Source organism: Netta rufina, assembly GCF_964035555.1.
Source record: "Netta rufina genome assembly, chromosome: 10".
Classification (NCBI taxonomy): Eukaryota; Metazoa; Chordata; class Aves; order Anseriformes; family Anatidae; genus Netta; species Netta rufina.
In genome coordinates, this window is record NC_140133.1 from 22,781,864 (window position 1) to 22,795,213 (window position 13,350).

General features: G+C 49.8%; 1 protein-coding gene across 1 annotated transcript in view; it reads right to left on the reverse strand.

Moving 5' to 3' along the window:
• Positions 1-13,350, reverse strand: part of PLXND1 (plexin D1) — a gene marked incomplete at its 5' end in the record, with an annotated part of 80,569 nt that overhangs the window by 32,511 nt on the left and 34,708 nt on the right. Inside the window, 8 exons of the mRNA XM_084292928.1 lie at positions 353-628; positions 929-1,019; positions 3,870-4,037; positions 4,663-4,802; positions 8,135-8,234; positions 8,523-8,674; positions 10,483-10,646; positions 13,080-13,173. Of these exons, the coding sequence (XP_084149054.1) occupies positions 353-628; positions 929-1,019; positions 3,870-4,037; positions 4,663-4,802; positions 8,135-8,234; positions 8,523-8,674; positions 10,483-10,646; positions 13,080-13,173 (1,185 nt within the window). The remainder of the gene's footprint in view (positions 1-352; positions 629-928; positions 1,020-3,869; positions 4,038-4,662; positions 4,803-8,134; positions 8,235-8,522; positions 8,675-10,482; positions 10,647-13,079; positions 13,174-13,350) is intronic.

Consider the following 13,350-nt stretch of genomic DNA (forward strand, 5'->3'; position numbering starts at 1 on the left):
AATAAATATCTATTGTCAGGGCCTTCTGGAGTACCTGCCTGATTTCATGCCAGTGCATTATTGTTCTTTTTCACATATCTAGCATTTTATTTAGCTGCTTGCTATTACATCCTTCAAGCACAGCTCTCTGTTGTGATGCCTCAAAGAGCTGCATCTCCTGGTGAACGGGAGGCAGGCGCAGCAGACTAAGCTGCCCGATCTGTGCACAACTCCTGCCTCTCCCACCCTCATCTACCACCTTTACTGGGGCTGTGGACAGACACTGTACTAGTCCTCCATTAGGCTGAAAAGCTTCCCGGTGAGGAACAGCAACGCCCCTGAAGAAGCAGAGCTGTAAATAGCACTCTCTTACATGTATAACCAGCGTCAAGGGCTCGCCGGGGTGGTGCTTAATCCACTTCTCCTTCTTGGCTGTGAAGAACTGGGGGTCAGCATAGTACTCCAGGCTGAACTTGCTGATGTGCAGGGCCTCCTCTGGGTACATCTCCTCATCCAGAGCTGGGCGGTCGTCCGTGTAGAGGCGACCATTGAGATAGAAATCAACGGGTGCAGGCTTGCTCCCCGCAGTGATATTGGAGGCAGCAGGAGAGGGGCAGGTGATCACAGTGTCGGTGTGAACCTTACAGCTCTGAAAGCACGTGAGAGTATGTCCATCAAAAAAGGCATCCTGAGTGCCCTCACCCACCCAGGAACCACTCAGCATCAAGCACACTGATCGCACCAAGGACATGGTTGATAACAACAATTACTGCGTGGGTATGAATTAGGCCTGTCCCTCTGCTGAGCTAAGGATCATAACATTTTCATCCTTGCTCCCAGCCCAATCTGCAGCATGGACTAAGGCTCATCTTCATACCCCAAATGTTTTTGGGCACAGAGCATGCATCCCTGCTCCCAGCTACTGGGTGACATAGAGCAGGGCACCCACCGTTTGCTCTCTGCCAATGCCACGGACCATCATGGACACGTTCTGGATGAGCTCAAAGCCTCTTCCTTCCAGGGTGATGATCCTGCCCCCACTTTGAAGACAAGGGAAAAAAGAGAGGGTGATTGCAGAGGAGGTGCTCTTGATGCCTTGATGCCAGCACACAGCATTGAGGTACAATGGTTAGGTCTCACCTCCTGTCATTTTCCCAGGGATGTTTCCCAGCTGTCTGAGCAGAAAACGTAACCCAACGGACAAAGACCTCCTCTTACTTGCCACAAAAGTCTATACTGCTGCTGAGATAGGAGGGAAGGAAGGAGGAACAGCTGTCCTCATGGAAAGGGGTGATCTCTTCCAGCAGCAGACTGTTCCCTTTGCTCCCCTCGCCCAGAGGAGCAGCCTGCCTCTGCGTGCCCAGGGTACAAGCACATTGCCCGGGCCACCAGTGGTGTAAGAGGTTAACCTCTGACAAGACAAAGAGCAAGGGGATATTCCCCGTCCTGCCCCACAGTGACCCACAGAGAACTCTAAGTCTTGGGGAGCAAAGAGACCCCTGTGAGGTTGACATGGCTCCTGCATCTCCCAGTTGCTGCTGATTTAGATAAAAATGTGAAAATTGTTTTGTGTTTTGGTTCTGCTGCCTGGGAAATGTGAAATATGGGCCTCAAGGTGTAGCCAATTAGTGACAGTAACAAAAAGGCTTGCTACACACAAGACCCCTAGGTAAAAGAAGGGGTGGAGAGCAAGCAACAGCTCTTCTGCTCTGGACAGCAGAAGTATCCTGGTTTCAGCTGGCATAGAGTTAATTTTCTTCACAGTAACTGGCATGTTGCTGTGTTTGGGATTTAGGATGAGAATAATGCTGATAACACACTGATGGTTTAGTTGTTGCAGGGCAGTGCTTGCACTAAGTCAAGGACTTTTCAGCTTCTCGTACTGCTTTGCCAGCGAGGAGGCTGGGGGTGCACAAAAGCTGGAAGGGGGCAGAGCCAGGACAGCTGAACTGGCCAGGGGGAAGGGATGTTCCACACCATGTGCTGTCACGCTGAACTACAAACTGGGAGAGCTGGCTGGGGGGCTCAGGGACTGGCTGGGCACTGGTCAGCAGGTGGTGAGCGACTGCATTGTGCATCGCTTGTTTCGTATATTATTATTATTATTATTACTTTATCCCTTCTTTTCTGTCCTATTAAACTGCCATTATCTCAGCCCCTGAGTTTTACTTTTTTTTTTTTTTTTCTCTCGATTCTCTCCCCTATCCTGCTGCAGAGGAGTGAGCAAACTGAGCAGGAAAGTGTGGTGCTGAGCTGCCTGCCAGGTTAGACCACAACAAGAAGCTATCCCCTGAATTTATCTTCCCCTTCCCCAGTATCATGCTCAACATTTGAAGTATCTGTCAGGGAATAGCCAGGACTTACAGACCCTATTATCTCAAGAACACACTATATTCGGTGAGTTTGGGTTCGAGGCCCTAAGAAATCTCTTCCAGTGCTGTAGATACTACCACGTAGACCTAAGTTTCTAAGTGCATGTCACACCTGCAAACTAGTTTACAACTTCTGTTCTGTATTAAACTTTGCTTGCGCAGATCATTTTAGCAATTTTAAGATAAATCTAATATAAATCAGATCCAGCTGCATTTTTACACAGCTATTGACCTTTCAGAGTCAGTGCCCCGGCAACACAACAGAGCAGTCAGAACACATCCGCGACCAGGCAGTCTGAAGAGAGACGTTGCTCTCTCAGTGGTCTGAAATTTGGAGACTGATGTAAATATTAAGAAAGCAGACTAAGGTGATGGAGAAATACCCTGGTGGTTTCCCTTTTGACTGTGGGCAGTGACATTCTTCCACTGTCTCTGTGTTTAGATACAGCTCTTGCCACTCAGCACAGTTTGCAAGCCGGCTGGGAGCTGAGGTTGGCTGAGTCACGGCTGTGCCTTGTTATTAACTTTCCCACAGCCTGCATCTTTGGCTCTGCATTTGGGAATGCCGAGACACAGCTTTGCTCCAAGGGGAGCAGATCATTGGAGTCTGCTGCATGCTCGCGCCCTGAGCGTGCTGCCTTCACTGCTGTCCTGGAGGCACCAGCGCTGGATTCTCGGATTTCTTGGTCAGCCTTAGGTTTGCCAGGCTCCACAGCTGAGGAAGGTGGGATTTCACCAAAGGAACAGGAGCCTGAGAGCTCCACAGAGAAATGTGAAATTAAAAGCAACACACTTTAAAAATGAAATACGGTGGCCCCGGGGAATGCTGAATACCAAAATAACAAATCTCAGCTTATCCTTCAGCAGTTTTATTGCCAAGAAAAATCTTTGGGGTCTCATACAGCCCCCATGTGAAACTCCCTAAAGCACCTACCAGGTGCAGACAGTACAGTTATCACGGCTGACTTTTTTCCATGTCCCATATGCACTGAAATGAGCTACAGCCAGCCTTGGTGCAAGAGACCTCTTCTACTCCAGAGCTGCATGCCCTGCAGTGCCCCTTTCATACCCGTCTGTGATGCAGTGGGTCAGGCCCCAGGGCTGAGAAAGCCCCTTCCTGCCTGCAAGACCCTCCTCCCAGCCAGGAGCCAACCCCACTGCTTTGCAGGCAGATGCAGACAGGAGCCTGCTCTGAAATGGAAGTTGTGATGCTGCAACAGCACACCACGGGGCCCAGATTGCACACCCTGCCTCCTGGCTGCGTTTTAATACTTCTGGGGTTCTGGACATGGGGTTTGCTCAGAAGCTGCTCTGTGTCTGGGTGGCTCGAAACACAGAGAGAGCTCACATTGCCTGCAGTGGGCCACATCAGGATACTCCACTTAGCACTGCACTTTGATCAGACCGCAATGTTCACATTTGCATCCAGCAAAATTAGGAGGCTGATTTCAACAAGAGCCACGAAAAGATGGACACCAATGGCAGACTTGGCTGCCTCTGCTGGAGGGGAGATCTCACCTGATCTGGCTCTTTTTGGGGTTGATGTCGGTTATAATAGGGTTCTTCTCATACTTGAACGTGATGTTGTAGCTGGCACAAGACCTGTTCTCGAACTGGACGCAGACTCTCACAGCCGTGGTGAGCTCGGCAGACGGCATGGTGCAGGTGATGGTGCTGTCGTTGCGGCTGCACAGGGAAAGGCAGGGCATGCTGCAGTGCGGGGGAGCCAGGCACCACTGACCTGAGCTCCCTGGGAGTGAGGTGGTCGGCAGCCAGGCACAGAGCATCCAGTCACATGCCAGCTGCCCACCAGTTATATTCCCCATGGACGAACAATTCTAATCACACACTATCCCGGGCTGCCACACTGATTTCCCATATAGTCAACAGAAACGGGCAGGCTCCTACTTCTCCACACGGACAGCACAGGTTGAGGAGGGTTGTCTTCCCACTGGAGGGCTGTGGCAGAAGCAGGACCCTGGATGGGCAGGTGCCTTCTACCTCCAGCAGACATGGGAACAAAGCCAGTGTCTGCTTCACTCACTGGGTTTCAATCCCAATCCTAAACCACCCTAGGGGCATAGCAGCGCTATGAACACACGGACACGGGGCTGGAGGGGTGCTGGGATGGAGAGGGTGTCAGGCAAGGGGCTGACCAGGATACTGCGCTAGCTCTGAGACCAGCAGCAGCATGCAGTGCCCACCACCCACCACCCAGCTCTGCTGGGGACAACATCTGTCTAACACGTCAGCTCTTATCAGTAGCTGACAACAGCGAGGTCCGAGCACCAGTCTTCAGAGCCATCCCCACCTGAGGTCCGTGCACTGCCTGGAGCCGTTGACAAGGACGCGGAGCTCAGAGCCAACGTCCAGCCTGCTGCCTCTGATGGTCACTCTGGTTCCTCCAGCCTTCGGGCCGTTCGGGGGAGCTATGGACTGCACCACAGGAAGCTAAAAACAGAGGGAGAACTTCTCAATTGTTTTCTAGCTTGGTAAATTCACAATTGGGTACTCCAGAGTGCACATGGGAATTGCTGCAGTAAATTTAAGCATCCAGCATTGCGAGGCTCTCAAACAGCAGCACAGCAAAAGCTTTTGCTGGCTTGGTTTCAAAGCAAGAGGAGAGGCACAAGTGCTGAGGAGTGAGACTGTTTATAAACTCTGTGACTCTCAACAGTCCCTAAATTGTGGCTATAAATAACAGGAGTCCAAACTGGAGTCCAGGATGCCACCAATCCCTTGAGACTTCCAACGCAGAGTCCAGAGCTGGAAGGTAGCAACTCAAGATCCATCAGGGTGGGAAATCTCTCATTCATTACAACTCCCACTGTTTCTGTCCTTCCACATCCATTTCCTCCTGAATGCAAAGCTAATGCTAAAGTCCTGCTGGATGATGGCCTCGAGATCTGTGAAAACAGACACCTGGGTCTAGATAATTGAATACCAAACTCCTCCTTAAGGAAACTTCAAACTCCAGTCTCTAGAGGCAAGAGGAACTAAGGGAAAAGTTACTTTGCCTCTCACCATTTTCAGCAGAAATCACCATGTATGTTATCTGCATTTGCAGCCCCTGGAAATCTCCCTGAGATTCATGAGCCTGAGGCTCTGATGACTAACACGGCGCTGAGCCCTCATGTCACTACACAGAGCGCCCCAGGAGAGCCTTCTGGGCAACTTTCCTGCTCCATTTTGGATAGAACACTGAGGGCATAGCAAATAATTGCTTCAAGACCCTTCCATAAAGGACTTGGTAATTCCCCGTCAAACACCACAGAACCCTGGAGGCGCCAGAGATGCAGAGCGCGGCTGCAGCCTGCCCACTGCTACGCCCCGTCCTCCTGCAGCTGCAGAGAACAAAATCACCCAGAGGCTAGGGCAGCACACGTGGCTGAGCTGCTTCGCACCGCCTGGCGCTGATATGTCTCCCTGTCAATCTCAGCCGTGTAAACATGCTTATTAATAGCTATCCTTGCCCTTGTCCTACACTCAGACTGCTTTTATTCCTCCACAGCCATTTTCTCTGTTGTTTCTGTTTGTTACCCATTTCCACAGGATTTGTCTGTTGATTTGTATTTCTCTAAGTGTCTGTAGGCAGCTGTCTCCCGCCCTTGGCCACTAACCTATGTATTCAACAGCGCAGTTACAACAGCAACAGAGAGGATTATTCATGTTCCCAAAGCCCTCCAGCTCTTCTCCTCAGCAACAGCCAGTGGCTGCTGCTCTCAGCGTACTGCCCGCATTCATTGCTTCCATCGCAACCTGAGCAAATTCAGCTTATTAGGCAAATTCAGCTCATCTATATCCTGCTATAATGTCCTGAAAAAGTCTCTGGAACACATTTCTCCCTTCTCCTCAGGAGTTACAGCCAAACTCTGTCTCTCCTAGATATGTCTAATAGCAACTTCGATGGGCATTGCACACAGACAATATTTGTTCTTCTACGAAGGACCAGTACTTCTTTGCAGAGGCTGTTCTAACGTCTTTTAATCTTTTTCAGGTTAACTGATATTAACGCTCACCTTCAGGTCTCACTGACACCAGCCTTATGTGATGGAGCCTACTCTATCTTCAGATCATTCTAAGAAGAGAATCAAGAAATCTGACAACATTGCTTCATTTGCAAGCGGTGTGGAAGTCCCGGTGTGGAAGGTGACAGCAGCTACATGTGGTGCAGCATCACACCCCCAACATGAGCACACAGCAAGGCATCATCTCATCTGTTTTCAAGCTTTGCTGAGAAGGCTGACCAGGCTGAGATAAACAGACACAAGACAGCTTGCTGCTGTGACACTTGAGCAGAAATATCTCTCCCTGCTCTCCAGGAAGGGGAGCCTTTGCCATAAGCCTGCGAGGAGCTGGCACAGAGTTGGTTCACGTTCAGAGACTGGCTTTTGCTTTTCTTACTTCATTTCGTGCTGGTGCTTTTACAGGTGTTTCCTGAGAGGGCTTTTCCTTGGACGCTAAGAAGCTGTTGAGCCTTTTTCCACTCTTTGGGTCCTTCTCTTTGTTAACAGGACAATTGGCCCTGCAGCAGGTGATGTGACTCCTTTTGTGGAGGCAACACACACATCCTGATGACTCTTGCATCAGAAATCCCAAACCCAGGGTCTGTACTGGGTCATACCCCATTTCTACCTTGTTCCACTCCACACTGCAGGACCTCTTAAGTATTTTGGATGTGAACATGAACTCCTGGAAGCTGGGAATGGGTACCAAAGCAAACACCCTCCCAGGAAGTAGTGCTGAGCCAGCCCTGGCAATGCCCTTCCCTCCACCAGGTCCCTCCATGATGTGCGCTGCCAGCCTTGGCTCTGCTACAGAACACTGAAGTGCTGTGCCTGTGTCAACCTAAATACCTACCAGGCAATCAGTTACAAGGGTGGGGGGATGGAGCTCAATGATCCTGTCCTAAATTCTTCACAATAGCTACCAGGAATCGAATGTCATTTCCTGGGGTTCAAGTCTTCTTTCAAGCCACTAGACTGCAGTATTCTTCTATTCTTCCCCAGAAAAAGCAACAGCATAAGCACAAAGAGTCCAAGTAAACAGCATGCCCTCGGCACCCACCCCGTTGTGTTGGCCCTGGATGCATGGGGCTACTTGTGAATAGCGTCTAGCCAGAGATGAGGGTGCTTGTAGGAAAGAGAGCAGCCGCATAGATTTCTTTTAGGTTTACAGAGATGAAAGTCATCTCTGTGCAATGGCACAGTACAAAGCTATAAAGGGCTTTTCTTTTCATAATGACACGGGGTTAGCTCAAGTCTAATCCCTACACAGGATTCTCATGCAAAAACTAAGACAATCTCTGCAGCAAAAAACATCAGTTCTAAACAGTGTGAGTTCATGGTACATAACTTACATAGCAAGAAGAGACTTTGTGATTCGCATAAAATCTCACAGGTCATAATGGCACTTTAGCAAAAGAAGAGGAAGAAAAATGAACTCCTTTTTATAGCAGGAGAAGCAGAAATGCAAGTAGGATAAGTGAGAAAACATTTCAAGAGTTGAGACTGGAAGCTAGGTTGCTTGATGCAAATTGTGTGCCATGACACCTTGGCTGCAATCCTGCTTCTTGCTCTCAAGTTTGCATTTGCTAGACATTGTTCAGGTAGCTAAAGGTAAGAGAAAACTTCACCTGCTCTTCAAGGACTCTGACAAGTTTTATCATAGATCCTCTTTTCCTAAGCCAACTGGGGGCTTGAGGGCTCTAGGATTTTTCAAGGGGTAACAAGGAACATAAACATGAGAGTCACCAAAGAAGCTCCCACTAGGCAGTCACTCACCACATAGGAGTATCTCTCCTTGGACTTTCCTTCCCGGCTGACGTTAACAGTTACCACATCGGAAAACACCTCCAGAGCCTCTCCGGTCTGGCACACGATCCTGCAGGCCAGAAGGAGTGGGGTTCGCAGGCGGGCATGGGTGCAGAAGCCACCTCGCCCCAGCAGAGCTGGGCAAAGCCCGCGGCTCTTCGCCCAGCGCCCTGGCTGCAGATGGGGACTGGCAGGCGCCGGGGGCTGCTCCCAGCCTGGCTGCTGCCCTGCCCCATGCCTCGTGCACCGTGCCCCAGGCCCTCCCTCGGGTGGCGAGGAGCCAGCTGGAGAGGGTGAAGGGCCCACCGTGTCCTATCCCACCCCGCACCACCCCCTCCCCAGCTTCTCCCACACTCACGCCTCAGAGACGATGTATCTGTGTGGCAGCGGCGCGCAGGGCACGCTCCCTATCCTGACAGCACCGCGGATGTCGCTGAAGCGGCGGCCCAGGTTCCTCCCTCGGATGGTCAGCAGGGTGCCCCCCTCCAGCGGCCCACGCAGTGGCTCAATCTGCTGGCACCAAGGGAGAGGTTGGAGGAGAACCACCAGGAGCTTCTTGCTTCGGCCCTGAGCTGTCCCTGTGCCCGTGTCGAGGTCCCACCTGGCCTCCCACGAGGGCGAACCCGCTGCTCATGCCACAGCTGCCCTGCGGCATGCCTGGCACCAGGGTCCCTGCACTGCAGCTTTGTAAACGAGGGGTCACACTGTGGGCTGGCTTTGGTACCGGGGCTTGGCCAGGGCTTACTCCAGCTGCAAGCACATGTGGGGAGAAACATCATCCCTTCTCTCCACACAGCAACTTCACACAGAGGTGGGGAGAGACAAACACAGCGACGTGGAAACCTAGAGGAAGGATGCCAGTGCACTGGAAAGAGACAGCCCTGCCGTCACATTTTTAAGGACTGTCCTGAACAGAGCAGGGTCTTTCAGGACAAAAAAAAAAAAAAAAAAAAGGGGGGGGGGTTCTGTGACCTGGAGCATGGCCCAGATACCAGCACCCTGTGACACAGGATGAGTCCAATGACTCTGGGCTCCTCCCTGTCCATCCTGCCAAAACTGTTTTTTTCATCTGGTACTTATTATTCAGTGGGTTAGATAAATCAATATAGAATACTGAATAGGGTTCAATATAGAAACATCTCTTTTCCTTTCGCAAATGCAATGGCAAACTGAGCCAGTGGAATGTGCCTGGTGACACCAGCTGGTGCTGGAGCACATTTGGTGAGGCCATGACCTGAGGCTGCTGCCAGCACTCCCCAAGTGCAGCAGCTCCTTCCCCAGGCAGGGCTGGTCGCCACCCACCCCTCAGGCTCCATGCCCTCCCTGGCCTGCTGCACTGCTCTGCACCCCCAGGAGGGCTCTGCGAGGGCCTGGCTGCTTGTGTGACTCCAGAGGATTCAGATTTACCATCTACTGTTTGCTAAGGAAATAGCAACAGAGCCATGACGCTCTGCAAAATGAACTGTGGTTTCCTTCCATTATTTTCTGGCAAGGTGCAGATAACATTTGATATGTATCGGGGGAGGAGTGGCTCATGGGGGAGCAGCTCTCTCCCATGACAACAGGGAATAGGCAGGCAGTGGGGATCCTGCAGCCCGTCCACACAGTGTTACAGCGTGTGGATTTTAAGCAGGTATCACTACATGCCTCCTGAAGAACAGAGACCCCAGATCTTTGCCAATTTTGAAAATATTGCAAGGGCTGTTTTCCCACTCCAGCCTCCTCTCCTTTTCCAGTGAGCTTGTTTTAAGATTTGCTCCGTATAGTTTCTTTGCTACTCATCGGGGACAAATTTGTTGGCTCATACCATACATCTAAGCAGAACTCCAGATCCAAATGCCCTCTCAAACGTTAATTCAACTGCAATTTAAATAAAACTTGTTTCAAAATGCATAATGCCAAAAGGCCCCTCTGCCACTGTTAATCTCAGCAGAACTGCAGAGCACATGCGTTTGGAGATAGGGCTCACGTTCACCTTTCAGCTATATACCATTAAATGCTATTTCTGATAAGAATCCTTCAGCTGTTCCTACAAATCTTTCTTGCTTTTACCAACCCCAGGACCCCTAGCACATTTTGATTGTGCTGTTGTTTTTCCCACCATGATGAAGATTGGATCTTGTCACTAGCGAGATGTCTTTGGCATATACTTTCGGGTGACTTAACAGCACAAAAAGTCAGTGAATAATTCAGCACTGACCTTGACCCTGCCTTGTGTCAGGGACACAGAATGGCTCCTCCTCTGTCCCCTGGCCTGGGACAGCACAGCCACTGCCTGCCCTGCCACGCTCACCCTTCACACTGCATTCGAGTCTCACCTTCTTAATCTCGGGAGCTGGGCACACGTCTGAGATCTGGGGGAACTCGGTGCTTAGCCTGCAGCTGGAGCTGCTCTCGCTCCAGACACAGCGGTGTCCCAGGTCCTCTCTGCCCAGGCACTGCGAGCAGTCAGCGCTTCCAGTCCCACAGTTGTACACCTCCACTAGACCACAAGAGACAACAGAAAAAGTGAGCTCCAGGGCCAGATGCTTCCATAGCTTTGCTTAGCTTTTGGCAGTCTGACACCCCCTCTCCCCCCCCCATGGCTATATTAATCCAAGTAACAGCCCAAATCCAGTGGAATAGCAGAAGTGCTTGTATATTCAGCAAAGATGAGGCAGTGTTTGGCTGCTATCCTGAAGATTTCCCAGAAGGACTGGGTGCTTCTTCTCACTGCAATATAATTTAGCACTTTCTTTTCCTCTTTTTTTTTCCCCCTTGAAAAACAAACACCACCCAAACTCGGAACCTTTTGTCAATTTATGCTACATGTTTCCAATTCTCAGCATCCACATGGGAAGCTGCTTGGCAAAGCTGGCTTCATCCTGTTAGCAAAGCAATCACATTGCTTCCATACCCTGGGACACAAATGTGATTGTTACAATGCTTTGTACGATGTTTACATTCCCCTTCCTTCCCCCTGGTGACCACGGGCTCTCTTCATCAATTTCTCCCTTCAGATCTGCTCAGCTCAGTTTCCAAATCATTTTCCTACAAGGCTTTCACCTCTTCATTAGCTGGTGCCCTAGGTTACATTTCCTTTCCAGCCCAAAGCCTGCTGCCACTGGAGTGTGGGCATCCGCTGAGATAAACAGCCAGAAACATTCAGGAAACGGTGCTTTCACACCCTTTTCCCCAGAGGAGAGTTTGTAGGAGAACATAAAATAAGGAAACAGTCACGTTTGACACTTCTGTTCACAGGAGGATCTCAAAGTGCTCCATAAACAACTAACGAGTCCCTCAGCCTTCAATGCTCTGTCTGTGCTCATCCTAACAAAGCGTTACTAGCACCGAGGAACTCTGCCATGCTCCACAAAAAACTGAGCTTACTTCACTGCATTTTGTGTCTACCAGTGAGTTACATGTGTTGGCTTTCCACCCAACAGCAATGAGCTGTGATTCCTTCAGTGAACTACCGAAACGCAATTTACAAGAAAAGCTAATAAATATTGGGAAACACTGGAAAATAACAGTAATTCCATTAAGGACAGTCTAAAATATACACACATTTATAATTGGCCAAGCAGCTCTTTGTCTCTTCTAGCAAGTAAGCCTCCCTAATTCAGCTGCACCAATCTGCTCAAGGCAAGGAGGAGCCAGAAAGCTGTAGCTCTCCCACAGGATCTCAAAATATTCAGGCAAATTCAAACTGATGTAAACACAGGCCACGGAAGTCAACTCTTTTTCCTGCAGGAGGAGATGTGGATTTCACTCTCTGCGCTGTCTTCCAAGCTCCCAGTAATACTCATGCATAGAATTAAGAATCTTCTGTCGCAATCAACATGATCTTGGCTCAAATGTCCTACCCCCCTTCCCAGGTTACCTCTGTACCTTAAAAACACTGATACCCTCTCCTTTCTGCAAGGAAATAATGGCTCGTGCTTGGCTTATGCATATATTTCAAAAGTTACTCCACCAGTGTGGAGTGCTTTGCAAGATAAGTCTCCTTTACATGCTGGAATTTAACACCAGGAAACCTTTTTAACCTGGGTCAGTGACTGATGGCATTAACGTCTCTCTGCATACTACAGCTATCTTCCAAAAATAATCTCACATTTAAGGAACTAGTTCTCCTTTGCATCTACGGTAGATCAGTACCTTCTACCAAAATTGCTGACACTGGTAAGAGGGAAAGGAGCCCAAAGACGTTGCATGCAGCAGCAGCATGTAGTTAGGTGAAGCACTGAGCCCAGACCAGGCAGGGGGAGGAGGCTGTTGTGCAAGCACTGGCTCTGCTGCCTGGGCTGGGCTTGTCCTATCTAAATGCCTTGTTTGGGTGCACTTTTCATCTGACTTTTTGCCTTCCTCACTTAATTTGCTGATTTAGCATGGGCTTTTTTAAGAATCCAAGCATTCTTCCCAGAGACAGAGAGCGGGCCAGGGGTGAAATGTGTTTACACATTTTATTCTTTATCAGCACAGGACAAAAAAAAAAATGCTTGATTTTTACAGCACAAGGAACCTGGATGCCATGCTCCTGGGAGAGCCTCCACATGGCAGGGCCCTTTCCCGCCCCTTATCTCCTCGGGAAGCATACCTCTGCTGACCTGGGACACCCCACTGCGCTGCCGGGACCGAGAGCCTCTGCACGCCCTGCTCTGGGTACTGCTGGCAGGTCAGAAACACCCTCAAGGACAGGGCTTGAGTTTTCCTGGGTGTGAAGTGGATGTCTGCAGGTGTGTCTGCCTGGTTTCTGTGAATGTCTGCACGCACATGAGGCTGCGTAAATACGATTTCTGCATGTGCCTGAGAGAAAGAAGAGGGCTGTGCCCATTTGAGCTGCGATCTCTCTCCTGAACCCGTAAACTTTGCCAGGATTTTAGAATCATTCAAGCTGACCGGATGAGAGCAGAATAAAAATATTTTCAACTCAGACCTGTCATCATCTCTGGACTGTCAATAAATCTGTCTGGTCTGTCCTTCAGCTGAAGGTTTACTGGGAAGAGATGGCTTTTTTCTGATGTGTGGAGCTGCAGGAAAACACAAATGAACAAAAACTAAGGACATTTAGTAAAATACAAGGTTACACACACACACTAAACTGACTAACACTCCTCTTGATGCTCCTCTTACCACTTCTCAGTACAGGACAGTCTCATCTGTAGCTGAGAAAGAAAGGCAAGCGTATTTTCTGTCTTAATTGTTTG